General features: G+C 41.1%; 1 protein-coding gene across 1 annotated transcript in view; it reads right to left on the bottom strand.

Annotated features, from left to right (window-relative positions):
* Positions 1 to 9,090: 9,090 nt before the first annotated feature.
* The window catches only part of LOC101603037 (zinc finger protein 426-like), a 77,659-nt gene continuing 66,408 nt past the window's right edge, over positions 9,091 to 20,341 (bottom strand). The window contains exons 5-6 of the mRNA XM_045143618.1: positions 14,003 to 14,085; positions 9,091 to 11,167 (exon numbers count right to left, since the gene is read on the bottom strand). Of these exons, the coding sequence (XP_044999553.1) occupies positions 9,926 to 11,167; positions 14,003 to 14,085 (1,325 nt within the window). The 3' untranslated portion in view covers positions 9,091 to 9,925. The remainder of the gene's footprint in view (positions 11,168 to 14,002; positions 14,086 to 20,341) is intronic.

Raw genomic sequence — 20,341 nt, 5'->3', positions numbered from 1 at the left:
TCGTGTTAGGGTTTAGGGTTATGATTAGGTTTTAGTGTTAGGGTTAGGGTTTAGGGTTAGGTTTAGGGTTTAGGGGTAGGGTTAGTTTTATGGTTTATGGCTAGGTTTTAAGTTTAGGGGTAGTGTTAGTGTTTGGGTTTAATGTTAGGGTTAGGTTTATGGTGTAGGGTTAGGATTAGGGCTACTGTTTATGGTTAGGGTTGGTATTTAAGAGTTAGTTCTAGGGTTAGGCTTAGGATTACCGTTTAGGGTCATGCTTGTATCAGAAATTCCCATGTCGTCCATGTGTACATCCCTGCTTTCCATGTCTTTCATATTTGCATCCCTTCTACCCATGTCTTTCATGTGTACATCCCTGCTTTCCATGTCTGTCATGTTTGCATCCTTTCTTCCCATGTCTTCCATGTGTGCATCCCTGCTTCCCATTCCTTCAGGTTTGCATTCCTTCTTCCCATGTCTTCCATGTGTACATCCTTGCCTTCCATGTCTTTCATATTTGCATCCCTTCTACCCATGTCTTCCATGTGTACATCCCTGCTTTCCATGTCTTTCATGTTTCTATCCCTTTTTCCCATGTCTTCTATGTGTACATTCCTGCTTTCCATGTCTTTCATGTTTTCATTCCTTCTTCCCATGTCTTCCATGTGTGCATTTCTGCTTCCCATGTCTTCCATCTGTACATCTCTGCTTCCCATGCCTCCAGTGTGCATCCTTGCTTTCCATGTCTTTTGTGTATGCATCCCTGAATCCCATGTCTTCCGATTGTCCACCCCTGATTCCCATGTTTTCCATATGAACATCCCTAATTCCCATGTTTCCATGTGTACATTGCTGATTCCCACATCATCTGTGTATCTCTGCATCCCATGTCTTCCATGTGTGCATCCTTGCTTCCCATGTCTTCTGTATAAATATCTATGCTTCCCATTTCTTCCATGTGCATCCCTGCTTTTCATGTCTTCTGTGTCCATGCCTGCTACCCATGTATTTTATGTGCATCCATGCTTCACATGTCTCTCATGTGTGCATCCCTGTTTTCCATGTCTTTTGTCTGTGCATTTCTTGCTTCCCATGTCTCTGGTGCATGCATCCCTTCGTTCAATGCCTCCCATGTGTGCATCTCTGCTTGCCATGTCTTTTGTATGTGATTCACTGCTTCCCATGTCTTCTGTGTGTGCATCCCTGCCTCATGGCTCTTCCTTGTGCATCCCTGTTTTCCATGTGTATTTCCCTGTTTCCCATGTCTTCCATGTGCATCTCTGCCCCCATGTCTTTCATGTGTGTATTCCTGCTTCCCATCTTTTCTGTGTATGAATCCCTGATTCCCATATCTTCCATGTGTGCATTCCTGCTTCCCATGTCTTCTGTGTTTGCATCTTCCCATGTTTTCAATGTGTCTGTGGCCCTGCTTCCCGTTTTTTCAATGGATAAATATCTGCTTCCCATATATTCCATATGCACTCCTACTTTCCATGTCTTCCTTGTATGCAGCCATGCTTCCCATGTCTTATGTGCATTCCTGGTTCTGATGTCTCCTGTGTGTGCATAGCTGTTTCTCATGTATTCTGTGTGCATCCCTGATTCCCATGTCTTCTGTGTGGGCATCTCTGCTTCCCATCTATTCCATGTGTATATCCCTGTTTCCTATATCTTCCATTTGCATCCCTGCTTCCAATTTCTTCTGTATGTGCATTGCTGCTTCCCATATCTGTGTGAGTATCCCTGCTTCACATTTCTTCTTTGTGCACCACTGTTTTCCATGAGTTCCATGTGTATATCCCTGTTGCCCACGTCTTCAGTGTGAATTCCTGCTTCCCATGTTTTTGTGTATGAATAACTGATTCCTTTGTTTTCCATGTGTGCATACCTGATTTCCATGTCTCCCTTGTTCATCCCTGCTTCCCATGTCTTCCATGTGTGCATACCTGCTTCCCAAGTCTTCCACATTCATCTCTGCTTCCCATGTCTCCAGTTTGCATCCCTGCTTCTCCCGCCTTCCATATGTGCAACCCTGTATCCCATATCTCCCATGTGATCTTTGCTTTCTATGTCTTCCAGGTGTGCATGCCTGCACCCCATGTCTCCAATTTGCTTACCTGCTTCCCATGTCTCCCATGTGTGCATCCCTCCTTCCTATTGTTAGGTTGGGACAGGCTTCCAAGATGGAGTCACCATGTGGTGACAGAGACATAGGGAAGTAGGTTATCCACATTCCTCAAGAAACCTCCCAGCCATTATCCCTTCCTTGCCTAATGTTGTTCTCCTCCCCCCCCCCCCCAGGTCATGATTTCCTGCCCCTTTATCTTGTGGTCACTGTTCTGGTGTCAGCCTGGCTATCTTAGATCTCTCCTAAAGTAAAGAAACTTTATTTAACTTTTCCTTTCCTCACCTTCCCTCAACTGAAGAGTCCTATATAGAGCACTATCTGGAATTTCAAGTTGGCTGTACTCCATCCACTCTTGAGAGTCAGTCCTAGCAGCTCATGCTTTTCTTGAATAAAAGCTTTCATCTTTGCCTCAGAGTGGTCTGCATGGCTTGGTCACTTCTGAACCTTACATTTGGTGCCATGGCTCAGATAGGAAGGCTTCTGGTTGCCCTCTTGGGCTGCCAAACCTCCTTTCCCCTGACCAGACCACCAAGCTGTCATTTGATTCTCTGATGTCTTCGGACCATTGCTGCCTCATATCAGCTTTCACATCCACCACAATCTTCTTCCCTTCTCTATCTCCTCCCTCCTTCTTGGTAAGTGTCCCTCTTGGGTTGGCCTGCTCTTGGGTTTAGTGCCTCCTCATAGAAGCCATGCTGGCATGCTACACCCCTTGGCTGCTTTTGGGCCCCAACCCCAGTCCTGAGAAAGATGCACTCTCAACACTTCAGGTCTCTTGTTCTCTGGTCTATTGTAATGTAAGGGGCACCTTTTGGTTCAGTTACCATCTCGGGACACTTCCTCTCCCCTCCTCTCTCTCCTGAGGATTCATCTTCCACTGCCTGCCACTTTCGCCACCAGGAACAGTCGCCCTTCTTGCCCATTAACAGGCTAAAAAGCCAACAGTTGCAACCTGTACAGCCTCTGCCCATGTGGGAGGTGCAGGCCCCATTCACCCTGACAGGCCAGGAGGTCATACTGGTGTTCTGTGTAAACTCAGTCTAAGCCCTGGTTCCTTTTCTCTCACCATTGTTTTGATCTTTTCCTGTCTCCTTAAGAACTTAAAGCTTCTACAACTCTTGGACTACATCTTATCTTTCCCTGAAATTCTGCCTGGCCACAATATAAGCTGAACAATGGGTCCAAATGGCTTGAGAATGGTACTTTTGATTTCCAGATTCTCACCGATTAAAAAACTTCTGCCGACATACAAGCAAATGGTACAAAATACCCTATTTTTTCATTCTGTGCACATGGCCTTCTCTCTGCTCTACCTGCTATTCTCACCAGGTCCTTCTAGCCAAGGTCTGAGAAATGTGCTCTCACTTAATTCCCTCCCCCATGCTCATCCTCACCCTCTGCATTTGACCTGGGTGCCATGGAGGACCTAACCCCAACAGCTCCTCCAGCTCCCTCAGCTTCTCCTGACCCCTACCTGGTAACAAGGTTTGATTTTAGTCTCTGGAGTTATAAATAGAATAGAAATTTAAAATGGGAATGAATGAAAGGAAATGATTATTTAGTCTACATGAAAAGTACACCTAAAACGAATGTGTGTGTATGAGTTTGTATGTGGCTCACAGCCCTAAGACTGTAGAATTATTTCTGTTCTGAGCAGTGCCATTTCATTATGGGTGATGTTCTCCACCAAGCCCACTGTACTAGATGGCATAGCCAATTTTTATTGTTGAGTGTCCCACAGAAGGAACACTAAAAGTAACTAAGTAACTAAGATCATAGGCCAAAAAAAAAAAAGCAAGATTCTGCTACTCATGAAGAGTTGCAAAATGGCAGGAGCAGAAAGCTGCCTTGTAGCACTGAGGGAAGTCCAAAACTTTCCCTGGAATTTAGGAAGAAAAAAAAATGGCTCCTTCTTAGCTTCCCTGCCTTGCAGAACCGGGGGGCTGCAAGCACAGGGAATCTCAGGATCCTGGCCCCGGCATGATAATGGGTGAATGCCAAGTTGCTGTGAACAGATAATGACTTCTTATAAGAAATTTGTAACTGTTTTTACACTTACTTTATCTTTCTATTCTTCTATGAAACTACTAACAAACAACAGCCTCAAAATTTATGCTTAAATTTAGAAGTACCCAATACTGGGTTTGTAAAAAATTTCTAAAAATGTTCAAATCTGCTCTCATATTTTTTTTTTTTTGAAAAATGTGTTTCAGGAAAGTTATAAAAAAAAGTTCCAAAATCAAGATGTGTATTCTGGGTAAATAATATAAGTCAAATCTTTCTTTTAAAAAGTTATTTCAAAAGGCCTATTGAAGGGGAAAAAACATTAAATGGTCATATTAAAAGTCTTATGGTAAGGACAATAAAAGTTTTTGTTGGTAGTTATGAAATGAACTGACTAAAGAAGATAAACTGGACAGGAAACTTTAAATTTTGAATGTTAAATGTTTAATGAAAACATTGTTAGAGTGGTTACATAGATTGTAAAGTAAAAGTATGTAGATGAAGGTATGAGTAAAGTATCTAGATGAAGATATGAGTAAGCTTAAACAGAAGGTTAAAGACAAAATAGTTAATCAGATTATAGACTTCTTGAGATATAAAATGACTATTAGCCTAGGGCTTACATCAGACTAACAAGTAAGTATGGCCCTGGCTGGTAGCAGGTTGCTATGGTATTCAGGTTGTAAACTTAACTTTAACTTATTGATGTTAAGCTGCTCATAATAATGGTCATGAAGACTGAATTTAGAGTACCCAAACCAAGTTAACTAGGTTCCTCTATTTGTCAACCTTTCAACTAAATCTTAAGATTAAAATTGACTCATTAACATTTAATTCGCTCCTAGGTTATTATATCTAAAACCCTGCCTCAAAAAAAAAATCTCGGGCTGGAGAGATGGTTTAGCAGTTAAAGTGCATGCCTGTGAAGCCTAAGGACCCTGGTTCAATTCTCCAGGTCCCACATTAGTCAGATGCACAAGGGGGTGCATGTGTCAAGGGGGAGTTTGTTTGCAGTGTCTAGAGGCCCTGGCGTGCCCATTCTCCCTCTCTCTCTCACCTTCTCTCTGTCTCAAATAAATAAATAAAAATAAAATCTTAAAAAAATTTTCACAGAGGAATTATTTACTCTTTCCCCGCCTTATTTTATAAGGCAAATAGACCAGATATGAAACATTAAACAGTATTTATCTGTCATACACTTGAAAGCTATTTACTTAATGGTGAACAGCAAAAGGAAATTCTAAACAAAGTTATGTTGTGATTTAAGATATAATTCCTCAATTCCTCCAACAATCAGTCTTAATACTAACTTAGTCATAACTGAACAAGTTTACCAAAATACCACAGACAGAATATAGAGTTGGTTAAGATTTAAATAAATATTGTACCATAAAAATTTTGTGCATGTTAAGAGATTAAAAATATTTCTTTTTGGCTCGGCAGTTAAAGGTGCTTATTTGCAAAGCCAGATACACATAGTGAAGCATGTATTTGGAAACTGTTTGCAATGACAAGTGGCTCTAGCATGCCCCTTCCCTCTCTTTTCCATGAGACTTGTCTCCTTTTTTTTTTTTTTAAACATTTTTTTTTTAAATTTATTTGAGAGTGACAGACACAGAGAGAAAGACAGATAGAGGGAGAGAGAGAGAGAATGGGTGCGCCAGGGCTTCCAGCCTCTGCAAACGAACTCCAGATGCATGCGCCCCCTTGTGCATCTGGCTAACGTGGGACCTGGGGAACCGAGCCTCGAACCGGGGTCCTTAGGCTTCACAGGCAAGCGCTTAACCACTAAGCCATCTCTCCAGCCCACTTGTCTCCTTTTTTCATTAGATCATGGCAGTTTAATTCAGTTCCTCTATTCTTTGGATATGTTAAGTACAGCTAAAGTAATTTTAGAAACTGACTTATAGATTGGATGGTCATCTTATTTAGCTTTTAAAAGTGCTAAATGTCCTTATTAAAAAATATATATATTCATATCCCACTTCCGATAAACTTTAAAACTTATAAAATTTTTTATGTCTTCATATTTAAGCCAAAAATGTTACTACATAATATAGATTTCTTATTTATTTTAAATTCTGTCAACAGAGTTTTGTTCATAGTTTACTCTCTGTAGCCTCATGTGCCTTAAATATGTAAAACCTACTTTTTGTTAATGTCAGACTTTTCCAGATATCAGAATATTATAATCTGGTTTATACAAAGTCTGTGATACTTGGCTATCAATAAGCATGTATCATCATGCCTGGCTAAAACTCTGTAATTTTAAGATGGTTCTTGTCTTGTTCATGCTGGTTTTGATTATCACTGGGCTTATAATCTAAATCTTATGAAAAATGATTTATTGTAATTTTGTTCTTAGGAATAGTGAAAAAAGCTACCCATGTCGTAGGAAAACCCACTGTATATAAACAATGTTAATATATTTTGCCTAAGCTTCATTTAACTGTCATAAATATTTCTTTAGTTAAACCTTAAAACTGTTCAATGGTAGCCAGGTGTGGTGGTGCACACCTTTAATCCCAGCACTCAGGAGGCAGAGGTAGGAGGGTCACCATGAGTTCAAGGCCATCCTGAGACTCCATAGTGAATTCCAGGTCAGCCTGGGCAAGAGTGAGACCCTACCTCGGGGAAAAAAAAAAAAAAAAAAACAACTGTTCAATGGTAAAAGGTACTTATTTGAGAAATTATTTTGTGTCTGTTATATTGTCTCTAATTTACATTTAATTTACTCAACAATGATCAAGTTTATTTTATTCTTGAGCTATGTATAATCAGTCTCAGTCATGGTTTTCATGTAAATGTCACACTTCTGGTATCTTAAGTTCATTGCTTATAGAGATATTAATACTTATGACATGTTTCCTGCCCTATAAAAATAATCTTAAATTACTATTCTGCTTCCAGTTTGGGGGTAATTGGTACTTGCATTGGTATACAGACTAGCCAAAGTTGTTTTCAAACACAGATGCTAAGTTTTTATACTGTCTTGTCTTTTCTTGGCAGACAATTTAAATCAATTGCCTTAAAGTTATTGATAAAATATTGTTTTCAGTGCTACTAAAATGTTCTGCCTATGCTTATAACAGACAGATACTTAAAAGACAGAATATGTATGCTTTCTATGTTCCAAATATAGCTTACATTGTCACCTGACAATTAAACTTAAATATTAATCAAAATGATTTTAAACTATGTATCATTCTCTAATCAGATCTTCTTTGCTAACCAGATATGTTTTGCACCCTTTTTAACTAAGGTTTTGCTAGTCAGATAGGTATAGTGTCTGAGTGAATAATAACCATATGTAAAAGCTAAAATCAATTGGAAACATTGGAGTTAAAAGGATAAGCAATATTTTGGTTCCTGCTCCCAGGTCAAAAGGCCACAGGAGATGATGGGACACTTGAACTTCTCACCTCTGGTAAGTTACCTGTTTCTTGCCTGTAGTAAGAATGTGGAGACACAGAAATGAATTCCAAGTCAGTGTATCTGCAACAGGAGAATCACAATGGAGGAAAATCAGTCCTCCAGGCTTCCCCAAAGAGGGAGGGTCACTTGGTCAGGATGGCCTTGATTTATCCTAGCAGATGACAATGCTCCTCACAGGTCCCTAAAAGTCTCTCCTACAGCACAATATTGACCTCCAAAATATACAGTTAATTCCAGCAGCCTACATGGTCTTAATCACCCAATAAGAAAAATATAACTATAAAATATAACTACAATATAAACAATGAGTCCAACTAGTAGGCTCCCCTGTCTGATGCTGACTTACAAAACTAAACTCTAACATTAACTCAAGTCTTCTGCTCCTGCCTGTCCCTGATTAACTTCACCAACCCGACCCCAGCTCCTCCCACTTGCCCCAGCCAGAATCGTAGCTATTCCTTGCCCCCCCCCCTTCCTTAGCCCTTACCTTATCTCATCCAGGAATAAGTACACTGCCACCCCAACAGACACTCTCAAACTTAAACTCTCTTGTGTTCCTACTCTTCCCCTGATCCCAAAATGCCCCTCTGCCTCTTCTCTTGCCTGAAGCCCTCTATCCCTCACTTCTGAATGCTCATTGTCCCTTTACACCTGGTGTTTTGATGTCATAGCTGTTGACAAAAGTAACAAGCTCCTTTATTCTCCCATCTGTTTTCTCACAGGGTGCACAGAGCCCATCTCTCTCACCTTCTCTATAACAGGTATCTGTCGGCGACTGCCCTGAAGCTAGCTCAATGAAGGGATGGTTTGAGAGAAATCTCTGCTTCACTCAGGACCAAGTTGTAACAACATGCTACACTGGTACTATCGATCTCATCACTTTGCCACCTCCAGCCATAATGAAACTGCCTCCTCATCACCTGCCCTGAAGGGAGACCCATCAACTACATTATCCAGCCTCTCCCATAAGAACTCATTGCCTTTATCATCAGCATGAAGAAATTAACCTTTGTCTCTTATTATTAACAAAAAGCTGGAATGTTAGGTTGGGTCAGGCTCCCAAGATGGAGTAACCATGTGGTGACAGAGACATAAGGAAGTAGGTTATCCACATTCCTCAAGAAACTGCCCAGCCATTATCCCTTCTTTGCCTAACAATGAGCCCTTCCAGGTCATGATTTCCTGCCCCTTTATCTTGTGGTCACTGTTCTGGTGTCACAACCTGGCTATCTTAGAGCTCTCCTAAAGAAAACTTTCAAAAAAATAAAAATAAAACTTTTCCTTTCCTCACCTTCCCCTTCAAGTTGGCTGTACTCTGTTCTTGAGAGTCAGTCCTGGCAGCTCATGCTTTTCTCAAATAACAGCTTTCAGAGTGGTCTGCATGGCCTTGGTCACTCCTGAACCTTACATCTGTCTTCCATGTGGGGATCCCTGCTTCTTATGTCTTCTGTGTGCATCTGTGCTTCCCATATGTATGCATTCATGGTTTTCATGTGACACAGTCAGCTTCAAACTGCTTGGATGAACTTTCAACCCAGACACAGTTTATGGGAAGAATGGGATTTATTTGAAGCTTACAGATCCAGGGGAAGTTCCATAATCACAGAAGCTGGCCATCCAAACAGAGAGAAAAGGCAACCACCACCCCAAAGCAAGCATACTCTAGGAACCCCAGGCAGAACTCAAGCACTTTGCATATCTTTGGCTGAAATTCAGATCCACTTCCAAACACACCTTGGCACAGGACTATAGTATCCACTCACAGTGACATCAAGTTACTAGCTTGAAATGAAACTCCTGAATTTATTGAGGGACATCCATTCAAAGTACCACACCATATCTTCTATGTATGCATCCCTCTTTCCCATGTCTTCTGTGTACATCCCTGCTGCATCTTTCCCTTATAAGGGCACCACTTATATGTTAGGCTTCTTCTCTAATAGACTCATTTTTTGTTCCTCTTGACTTTCTTGACTTTTAGTCTTTTTATGTTATCCAGTTTGGCCTGGAACTATGACCCTCCAGCCTCAGATTCCTGTGTAGCTGGCAGACAGCAATGCTTCTAGCTAAGTACATACTGTAGAATTTCTCCTCATTTTAAAAAATTTATTTGAGAGAGAGAAGATAGGAGAGAGAGAAAGAATGGCACACCAGGGCCTCTAGCCACTGTAAACAAATTCCAGATGCATGCACCACCTTATACAGTGGCTATATATGGGTACTGGGAAATTGAACCTGGGTCCTTTGGCTTTACCGGTAAGTGACTTAACTGCTAAGCCATCTCTCCATCCCCCTCCTCATTCTTGAGTTTAGTCATGTCCTCAAAGTAAATTGGAGCATATAAGGGCTTTCTCACATTCCTTACATTGATAGGATTTCTCACTTGTGAGTTCGTTCATGTCTTCTAAGTGAACGAGGATGGCCATAGGCTTTTCCACAATGCTGACACTTGTAGGGTTTCTCCTCAGTATGACTTATTTCATGAATTCTAAAGGAACTTGGGCAGATGAAGGCTTTACCACACTCCTTGCATTCATAGGGTTTCTCTCCAGTGTGTGTTCTTTCATGGATTTGAAATGAAGTGTAATGACTGAAGGCTTTCCCACACTGTTTACACTCATAGGGTTTTTCTCCAGTATGGATTCGCATGTGAATTTTAAGATGGGTGGAATAATTAAAAGCCTTCCCACATTCCTTACATATGTACTTTTTGGCACTGTGAGTTCGCATGTGATTATTAAGACATGAAGGATATCCAAATACTTTCCCACATATCTTGCATTCACAGGCCTTCTCTTCAGCATGCATTCTCAAATGTCCATTAAGATTTGAAGAAATAGCAAAGGCTTTTCCACATTTGACACACACAAAAGGCTTCTCTCCAGTGTGAGTTCTTATATGCTGAATGAGTCGTGAGGATGTAAGGAAGGCTTTCCCACATTCTTTACATTCATAAGGCTTGTCTCCATTGTGAGATCTTACATGTATACTAAGACCTGAGTATTGAGTGAAGGCTTTCCCACACTGCTTACAAACATAGGGTTTCTCTCCAGTGTGAGTTCTTCCATGTATCTGAAATGAATTGGAATAATTGAAGGACTTCCCACATTCCTTACATTCATAGGGTTTTTCACCAGTGTGTGTTCTCATGTGAATATTTAGATATGCTGGGTATTTATAGCCTTTCCCACATTCCTTACATCTATAAGGTTTTTCTGCATTGAGGGTTTCTACAAGCACAGCAAGTCTTGAATTTAAAAAAGTTCTCCCATACTCATTCCATTCATAAAGTCTATCTCCATTACGAGTTATCTTATGTGCTTGAAAGTGTGCTTGATTAATGAAGGATGTTCCACAAGCACTGAACTCAAAGGATTTCTCTCCTGTGGCAATTCTCTGGTAAATATTACTTGGGATCATACATATTTCTCCATTCTTACTAAATTCAAGAAGTTTCTGACCAGTAGAGGTTTTCTTGTGCAGAATAAGGACATCTTCCTCATACTGACCACAACCATAAGTACTCTGGGTCTTCAAGTGTGTCTTCAGGTATGACAGTTCATTGACAAATTCTCCATATTGCTTTGAGTCACTGAGCAACACTTCATCATGGCTTCCTACCTGTTGATAAAGAATGAAAAACTGGCTGGAGAGATGTCTCAGTGGTTGATGCACTTGTCTGCAACACTTAACAACCTGGGTTCCATTCCCCAGTGCCCATGTAAAGCCAGATGCACAATGTGGCACACACATTTGGTGTTTGTTTGCAGCATCTAGAGGCTCTGGAGTGCCCATTCTTTCTTTGTCTCTCTACTTGCAAATAAAAAAATAAATATTTTTTTAAAGTAAATCATAGAGTTAGATGGCTCAGTGTTTAAGGTGCTCACCTATAAAGCCTAATGACCCAGGTTAAATTCCAAAGAACCCACGTACAACTAGATGCACTAAGTGGCACATATATCTGAAGTTTGTTTGCAGTGGCTAGAGGCCCTGGTACACTCATTCCTCCCCCTCTCTCTTTGTCTCTCTCTGTTTGCAAATAAATAAAATAAAATAAAATAAAATATTTAAAAATATTTAACTAAAACAGAGTAAATAATAGATTTTTTTTTTTTCCTGAAGTGGGATCTCACTCCAGCCCAAGCTGACCTGGAAATCATTCTAGGTGGCTTTGAACTCAGACTGATCCTCCAAACATCAACCTCCCAAGTGCTGGGATTAAAGGTATGCACCACCATGTACAACTAAATAATAGATTTTTAAATTTTAATTTTTTTCTATTTTGACATTTTCATACATACATATAATGTTTTTTGATATTCTCCCTCAGATTTTCTAAAGTAAATTGGCAAGATGTCATTTAAACAGAAATATTATTTTTTTTTTCACTATATGCAGTTTGTGCTCTGTTGGTTTCCTTTTCTTAAATGCATGTGCACAAGTTCATATGGAGGCCACAGAACAACCTTGGATGTCATCTTCAGAAATGCCATCTACCTTTTTAAAAAAATATATTTTATTTACATATATATTAGATGGGGTTTGGGAGTAGGCAGATAGAGAGAATGGGTGCATCAGACTTATGTGGGTATTAGGGAAATGAACCTGGGTCCTTAGGCTTCACAGACAAGTGCCTTAACTGCTAAGCCATCTCTCCAGCCCAATCTGCCTATTAAAAAAAATTATTTACTTATTTGCAAACAGATAGAGACAGAGAAGAGAGATAGACAGAATAGGCATGCTAGGTGTGCATCAAGCTTTAAATGGGAACTGGGGAATTGAACTCAAGTCATTAGGTTTTGCAAGCAAGTACATTAACCATTAATCTATCTCTCCAGCTCCATCTACTTTTTTTTAAAAGATAAGATATCATTTAATCTAGAGCTAGAATGGATGTCCAACAAGCCCCTGAGATCCTTCTGACTCTCCTTCTCCAGTGTTCATATTGCAGGCAATGAGTCACCATGCCTAGCATTAAAAAATTATTTATTATTTATTTGCAAGCAGAGAGAAATGGGCATGTCATAGCTGCCCCCAACCCTCCATGACTGCAACTGAACTACAGATGTATACATGACTTTGTGCATCTGGCTTTTTAAGGTACTGAGAAATTGAACACAGGCCATTGGGCCTTGTAAGCAAGCACATTTAGCTACTGAACCATCTTTGCAGACCTAGAATTTTTCTTTTATGTGGGCACTGGTGATCAAACTCAGGTCTTCATGCTTGTAAGGCAAACACTTCACCAACTAAGATATCTTCCCAAAACTCCTGGTTTCTTTTAAGTGATATGACTGAACACTTATTTAAAATGCTGTGTCACCTACTCTAACCATAAAAAAAAATCTTTAAAAAATATTTTATTTACTTATTTATTTGAGAGAGAGAGAAAAAGAGAGAAGTGGCAGACAGAGAGAGAATGGGCATGCTAGGGCCTCTAGTCACTGCAAATAAACTCCAGATGCATGCACCACCTTGTGCACCTGGCTTACATGGGTACTGGGGAATCAAACTTGGGTCCTTAGGTTTCACAGGTAAATGCCTTAACTGCGGATCCATCTCTGCAGCCCAAAGATGTTTTTTTGAAGGGGATAGAGAGATGGTGTAGCAGTTAAATGTAGTTGCTCACAAAGCCTGATGGCCTGGGATTAATTCCCCAGCATCCACATAAAGCCAGATGCACAAATGGCACATGTACCTGGAGTTCATTTGCAATGGCAAGAAGCCCCAGAGTGTCCATTCATATTCTCCCTCTTTCTCTCATTGCAAATAAATTATTTTTTTAAAAAAGTTTTTTTTTAAAGGCAAGTTCCCGTAGTAGCCAACTTACTGTGCCTCAGGCTAGCCTTGTACACATGGTGATCTTCCTACCACAAGTGCTGGGATTAAAGGTGTGTGCCACCACGCCTAACTAAAGGTTTCTGTATCATTCCAATAACTGTTTTAAAAAGCAAATGTAAAGTATATATGTGGGGGGCGAAGAGATAGCTCAGAGCTTAAAGTGCTCACTTGCAAAACCTGCCGGCCTGGGTTAAATTTTGCATTACCCACCTACAGCCAGATATACAAAGTGATGCATGCATCTAGAGTTCCTTTGCAGTGGTAAGAAATCTTGGCATCCCCATACTCACTCTTTTTCACTCTCATAAATAAAATACTTAAAAAATTATATATGTGGGAATTTAGTTTGTGGAAGTGAGGAAATAATAAGATTTGTGGCACCCCAAATTACTACATTCAAATGATCTCTTCAGAGACAGTCCCTCTTGTATATATATACTTGCAAATATATCTATGCTTGCTGATAATAAAACTCTTGTTTTGTTTTTCCTGTTTCCCCCCCAGTGCTAGAGATCAACCCCAGGGCCCTGAGCATGCCAAATGGATGATCTACCACTACAGTCCTAGCCCTAATTTTCTTTGAAGATGAAAACAGGATATATTTCTTATTCTTACCATTTGTGTCTCATTGGCTATATAACCCCTCAAATGTCCATGTAGAGGCATTGAACTTTTGGTCTCAGGCTTCATTTCCCATTCTAAAGTAAAACAGAACAACAAATATGAGTTTGGATAAAAAAAAAAAAAAAAAACAGAGAATTTTTTTAAAAAAAAAAGAAATTAAAAAACCTATTTTTTTTTAATTTAAAAAGTTCAGTCCAAGCGTAGTGGCACACACCTTTAATTCCAGCACTCAAGATGTTGAGGTAGGAGAATCATGAGTTCCTGGCTAGCCTGAAGCTACAGAGTAAGTTCCAGGTCAGCATGGCCTACAGTGAGACCCTGCCTTTAAGAAAAATAACAGGTAAACCGGGCATGGCACGCCTTTAATCCCAGCACTTGGGAGGCAAAGGTAGAAGAATTGCTGTGAGTTCGAGGCCACCCTGAGACTCCATAGTGAATTCCAGGTCAGCCTGGGCTAGAGTAAGGCCCTACCTTGAAAAACCAAAAAAAGAAAAATAACAAGTTAAAAAAAAGTAAAATTAGAATTTGAGACTCTTTGGTTTTTGTTTTTGAGACAGAGCCTCACTATTTAGCCCACTGTTGAGCTCATGACTTTGGACAAGGTAAGGATATGAGTTGAAATTTTTACACAATATTACAAAATGATTCTATGAAAATTAAAACTGATGGTGAAGAGAAATAAATTATCAGGGAAAGGAAGTACAAAATTCCTGGTGAAACACCATTTTATATACAAAATTCACTTATATATCAAAACAATAAACTTAAAAAGAAAAGCAATATAACAAAAGTAAGCTGAAGTTGCCTAGAGAGGGAAATAAGCAGAAAAACAGCAAAATACACTATTCTACTGAAAAGTGAAGGTATATAAGTTATCATCAGCCACAGCAGAGAAGCAGGAGAGACTAAGATCTTCCAGAAAAGAGGATACCAGCCAAAATCCCACCAAGGCGCCAGTGGCCCCAGTCCACCTGCCTGCCTGTGTGTCCACTGATTTGGTCAGCACAGAGCTGCAGGAGCAGAAACCAGGTGGAGGGACTTTTCTACTCACAACAGCCTCCTTGCAAAGTCAAGAAACCCGAAGAAGACGGCAGGGACCAGCTGAGCAGCTGCTGAAGAGGAACACCAACAGGACCAGCTGAGCAACTCCAGCACAACTCCAGGCATCTTGCACAGCCTCCCAACCCCCAACTGTCAGTACTATGAACCTCTGGAAAACTCATTCACCCCTGGCCGCATGGCATCCAGCACAGCCGATCAGAACACTAGATCCACAGCACAACAGACAGGGATCAAGGTGGGAACTCAGCATTGGTGAGATTAGGGCCTACTTCCACAAAGGCAGGTACATAGACCTGCACTGCAAGTGCTAATCTCTTTCCATGTCAGGGTAGGTATGTGTTCCATATTGTTGGTTGGCTTTACCCTTCTCAAATAAGCTGTATTTTTATGTTGGCTATTGTTGCCTTTGATGTTTCGTGATTCATAGGGCCTCTGCCTTTTGCTTCTGTCATTAATGGGAGCAGGGTATGACTTAGTCTGTGAGACCAAATATAACCATTTTAAGTTAAAAAAAAAAAAAAAAAAAGGCCCAGGCCTGACTTAGATAGAGAACTAGCCAGCCAATGTGCTGACCTTTTGCTTCTATAAACTTTGCTTGCTTAATTGCTGCCTTTCCCCCTAACGTTTCTGAGGAATCTCCACTTCAAGGACATTGCAGAAACACTCCAGTTTCTTCCGGGGGGGGGGGGGGCTCCAACCACCTGCTTAGATAAGAAACTGAGGAATCTCCACTTCAAGGACAATGGAGATGACTTCATCTGCCTGGAGTGCCCCTAGCTCCTGCCCCCAACTTTGCCTGCTGAAACCCCAAGCCAATCAGAACTGTTTAAATCAACCAATCATGTATCTATCTCCTACTTCTTTGTTTGAATTCCTATATGAACCCCTTACCCCAAAAAAAAGGGGCTCTCTCCCTCACTACCACTGTGCCAGACTGTGGGGACAGAACCCAAGCCTAGGCTTGCAATAAAGAAACCTGTTGCTTTTGCATTTGAGTGTCTTGGCTTCTGTGGCGGTTCTCTGGGTGACTCCTGGGTGACTGGGTGACTTGGCTCCTGGTCAGGGGTCTTGGCACAACAATCCCAGACTGGCCTCCAGTAAAAAGCCCCTTTTCTGCCTCACAGTGATCTTGTGTGGTCATGTCACTCATGAACCTTACATTGGGCAGGTGATTAGTCAACCAAAGTAAAGGTCTTAGCTTCCTTCCATTCTTCACTCCTAAAGACCCCTCCCCCCTCCTCCCAAACGCTGGATCTTGAAGTCAGCAGTCTCCCACACTCAAACTGCAGCAGTTGCATCCTGGGAGAGCTGCTGTCCCGCCAATAAAATAGTCTGTGTTGTTGAAACTGGTTTTTCCTTCCTCTTGTATTCCTTATGTCACTTATAGTCAATCCAGAATTCCAACATTAAGGCCCATAATCATCTATTTCCAAGCAAGCCAGTTGGTCAGGCATCAGTAGTCAGCACTAAGCAGATACTAAAGGAGAATGTTAACAAGGTCCAAAACAGCATGAAGAGTGTGTTGCTTGCATCATCAGCTTCCTCAAAAGGGCAATATTGGGAATAGCACCATGGATGGGAGGCACTACCCCATCTAGACTTACAAAATCCCCAGACATTTTCCATGGCAATCCCAATTCCTTACCTTGTGAGTTTTCCATGGGGCAGTCTTGCATCTCCTCACCCCTGATAGGCTAAGTGAAACCCACTCAAGCTTCTTAGCACAACCCAGAGCCAAGGGGAAGTGAGGATGTTCTCAAGCCTGCAGTGGTACCTGCTCTTTGAGTTGGCTTTCCCTACCCCTTTGGTCTGGCACTGAGGCTACAGTCTTGGCTATTGTGTCTCCCTCAGACACACCTGGCTGCTGTGGTAGCCTCAGGCTAGGCAAGCAATTTCTACTCCCAATATAACCTTTCAAAGTAATGTGCATGGCTCACTTTGGGGCATAATTGCCCAGCCCTGGGACAAGCTTAGATCTCTTTACCTGTACCCTATTACTCATATTCTCTGAGAACTGTTCTTCAGGCTTTAAAGCCTTCCAAAGGCTCACTAGCATTGCATTTGGATTTCTGTCATTTTTTTTTTCCTTAGGGACTCCTGCCCTACACAAATCTTGCCATATCTGACGTTTTAGTGTTCCCAAACAGATCCAAAATGGAGTTACAGTAAGAGGACGACAGAGACATAAGGAAGTGGGTCATCCAAATTCCTCAAGAAAACACCCAGCCATTATCCCTTCCTTGCCCCAGGTCTATGTTTCCTTGCCCCTTATCTTTCAGGACACCTGGTCACTGCTCTGGTTTCACACCCTAGCTATTTGAAATGACTAATGTAAAGAACAAAGGAGTTCTTTTCCCTTCCTCACCTTCCCTCGGCTTGCTCTTGACAGTCAGTCCTGGCAGCTCATGTTTTCCCTGAATAAAAGCTTCCATCTTTGCCTCAGAATGGTCTCTGTGGTCTTGGTCACTCCTGAACCTTATAATCTCTATATTGCTTTTGCACTTTACAATCTCATTTTCTCCATACTCATTGTCTGGCTCCTCCTATGGGTTCCAAGTTTTTGGATTCCATGAAGGGCTCTCTGACACCAATCTAATTTGTGCTTTGTCTACCTTCTGTTCTGCTAGTTGTAAGTGAAGGAGTTAGCAACTTCCTGAATTCAACATACTACTGCTGGATGCCAAGAAGTCTGTCCCTGCTATCTAGATAACCCTTAGGGGAGCTGGGTGCCTGGCTGGCCATCTTGGAAGATGGGAGTTCCAAGTAGTTTGCTTCCTTCACACTTACTAGTTCTTCTCCCTCCCCTCCCTGCCAACATGACCCCAACCTTCCTATATATACTCCAGTGCCAAATGCTATACTGATACTTCATGTTTTCAGAGTCCCAGCTGCTGAGATACAGAATGTCTCTCTATGACTCACCTCCTATAAAGCCTAATTCCTTTGTTATAGAGACTCCTATTGCCTCTAACTTTTTCTAATACTAAGAGACAATAAGCCAGCACCTCAATCTCATTTTCCTTTTTACCCAGTTTACTTGACAAATCAGAGACTAATATAGAGGATGCTAGTGACAAGCCTCTTTTCCAATGTAATTCCTCCTTTATTAAGCAAGTTCTCTCTGGGTAGCCATCTAAGCCTCAGCAGTGTATCTTATAACCCACAACAATAGCCAGGCTACCACTGTAGCAGCTTGCCAATACTTGAGTCCTTTATATGTCACACTGAGGCACTTCACATTCTTTAAACCTTCAAATGTTTCCAGAGCATCTACAAATTCTGACTGTGGGCCCCATTCACCAAGCATGCATGCCACTTCATACCATATACAGGTAGACAGCCACCCTGGGATTCCTCCCACAGTCTTCCTCTTGTGATGGTACAGCCTTAGTTATATGTCTTACTACCCATAGCAAGATTCATGCAACCACCACTACTGCCAGAAAGTGTTATGGGAAACAATTGAATCAGTGACAGTAATCAGGCAAAACCCAGTTAAGACAGAGGAAGAGAGCATTTATTCACAAGTAAACCTCTGCTATCTAACACCAAAACAGAGGCCCCTGACACAGATTGTGTTGGAGTTACATACTTTTTACAATTCTTTGTTTTTATCTTCCCATGCTTGGAAAGGGGATTTATTTATTATTTATTTATGTATTTATTTATTTATTTATGGATTTATGGTGTGTGAGTGTAGAGTTCTATCAAGTAAGATTAACTACAGGTTGCTGTCTCCCAAGATAGGGTAGTTATATATTGTCTAAAGGAGTCTGGCTCAGAGTCACAGAATTTTTATTCCCTACCATAAGTTGTTGAAAGGAATTTCTCTTGCTGCAGTTTCAGATGAGGGAAGTGCAATATCTATTGCTTCACTGAAAGTCTTAGGTGCATTTATATATTTCTTATAGACACTTATTCTACTCCATCCAGATTAATATAGGCTAAGAACACTAGAAATATGATATTTCTTTAATAGAACCCATCATCACACACCACATAAGGAGGGATTGCTTCAGTGGATGCTCCACCTTCAGCTTCAGTCATATGTCAAGACCATGATATTGCTCCTCCCAAACTCATCTTTGGTTCACCATGCCCAACACTGTATGCCAAGTGTTTGGGGTAAAACTTTCCCCCTGGGGATATGCAAATACATGTCTTCTCCCCCAGATAGGACAGACAACAGACCAAAGAATGAAAAAACCAGGTTTTGTTCAGGTGTGGTAGTGCACATCTTTAATGCCAGCACTCAAGAGGCACCCGTAGGAGGGTTGCTGTGAGTTCAAGACCAGCCTGAGACTACATAGTGAATTCCAGGTCAGCCAGGGCTACAGTAAGACACTACCTCTAAAAATAAAAAAAACTACATATGAAGCTGAGTGAGGGCACATGCCTATAATACCAGCACTCAGAAGACTGGGATAGGAGAATCACCACAAGTTAGAGGCCAACATGGAACTATAGAGTGAGTTTCAGGTCAGCCTGGGCTAGAGTGAGACCCTACTTCATAAAAACTAAAAAATAAGATAAAGCTAAAACAATACTAAAACACAGTAAAAATAAAAATGGAATCCTGGAATGGTGAGACATTCCTGTAATCACAGCATTTGGGAGATGGAGCCAGGAGGATTAGGAAGGCTTAGTCATTCTTATTTTATTTTTCTAAATGAAAAATAAGTGGGTTTACAAAAATGATTAACAGAACTTCCAGGTAAGATGGCCATGACAAAGCAACCTAGGGAGGGAAATAAACAGAAAAACTTTTACCAAAAAGTGAAGGTAAGCTGGGTGTGGTGGCACACGCCTTTAGTTCCAGCATTCAGGAGACAGAAATAGGAGGATCGCTGTGAGTTCAAGGCCATCCTGAGATTACCTAGTGAATTTCAGGTCAGCCTCGGCTAGAGTGAGACACTACCTCAAAAGAAAAAAAAAAAAGTGAAGGTGTCTAAGGAACTATCAACCACAGCAGAGAAGCAAGAGAGACCCAGGGCTTCCAGCAAGCAGGAAACCAGCCAGGCCCTAGCAGCCCTGGCCCATGCACCCACACACCCAGCCTGGCACAGAACTTCAGGAGTAGAAGCTAGATTAAGGGATTTTCCACTGTCAGCACAAAAGACACAGCTCTCACCTCAAAGGGTAAAGAGGTAGTTTATTCTGGAGCCACATATGAGTGACCATGGCCCAGGAACACAGATGTAGGTTACCCTGAATTTCATGTTCCAATGTGTCAAAAATTTCATGAAGGTTTTATAGTCACAGAACAAA

This window comes from Jaculus jaculus, chromosome 2, assembly GCF_020740685.1.
Source record: "Jaculus jaculus isolate mJacJac1 chromosome 2, mJacJac1.mat.Y.cur, whole genome shotgun sequence".
Taxonomy (NCBI): Eukaryota; Metazoa; Chordata; class Mammalia; order Rodentia; family Dipodidae; genus Jaculus; species Jaculus jaculus.
Note: the sequence above shows the minus strand (reverse complement) of the source record. Positions and strands in the feature narration are given on the sequence as shown.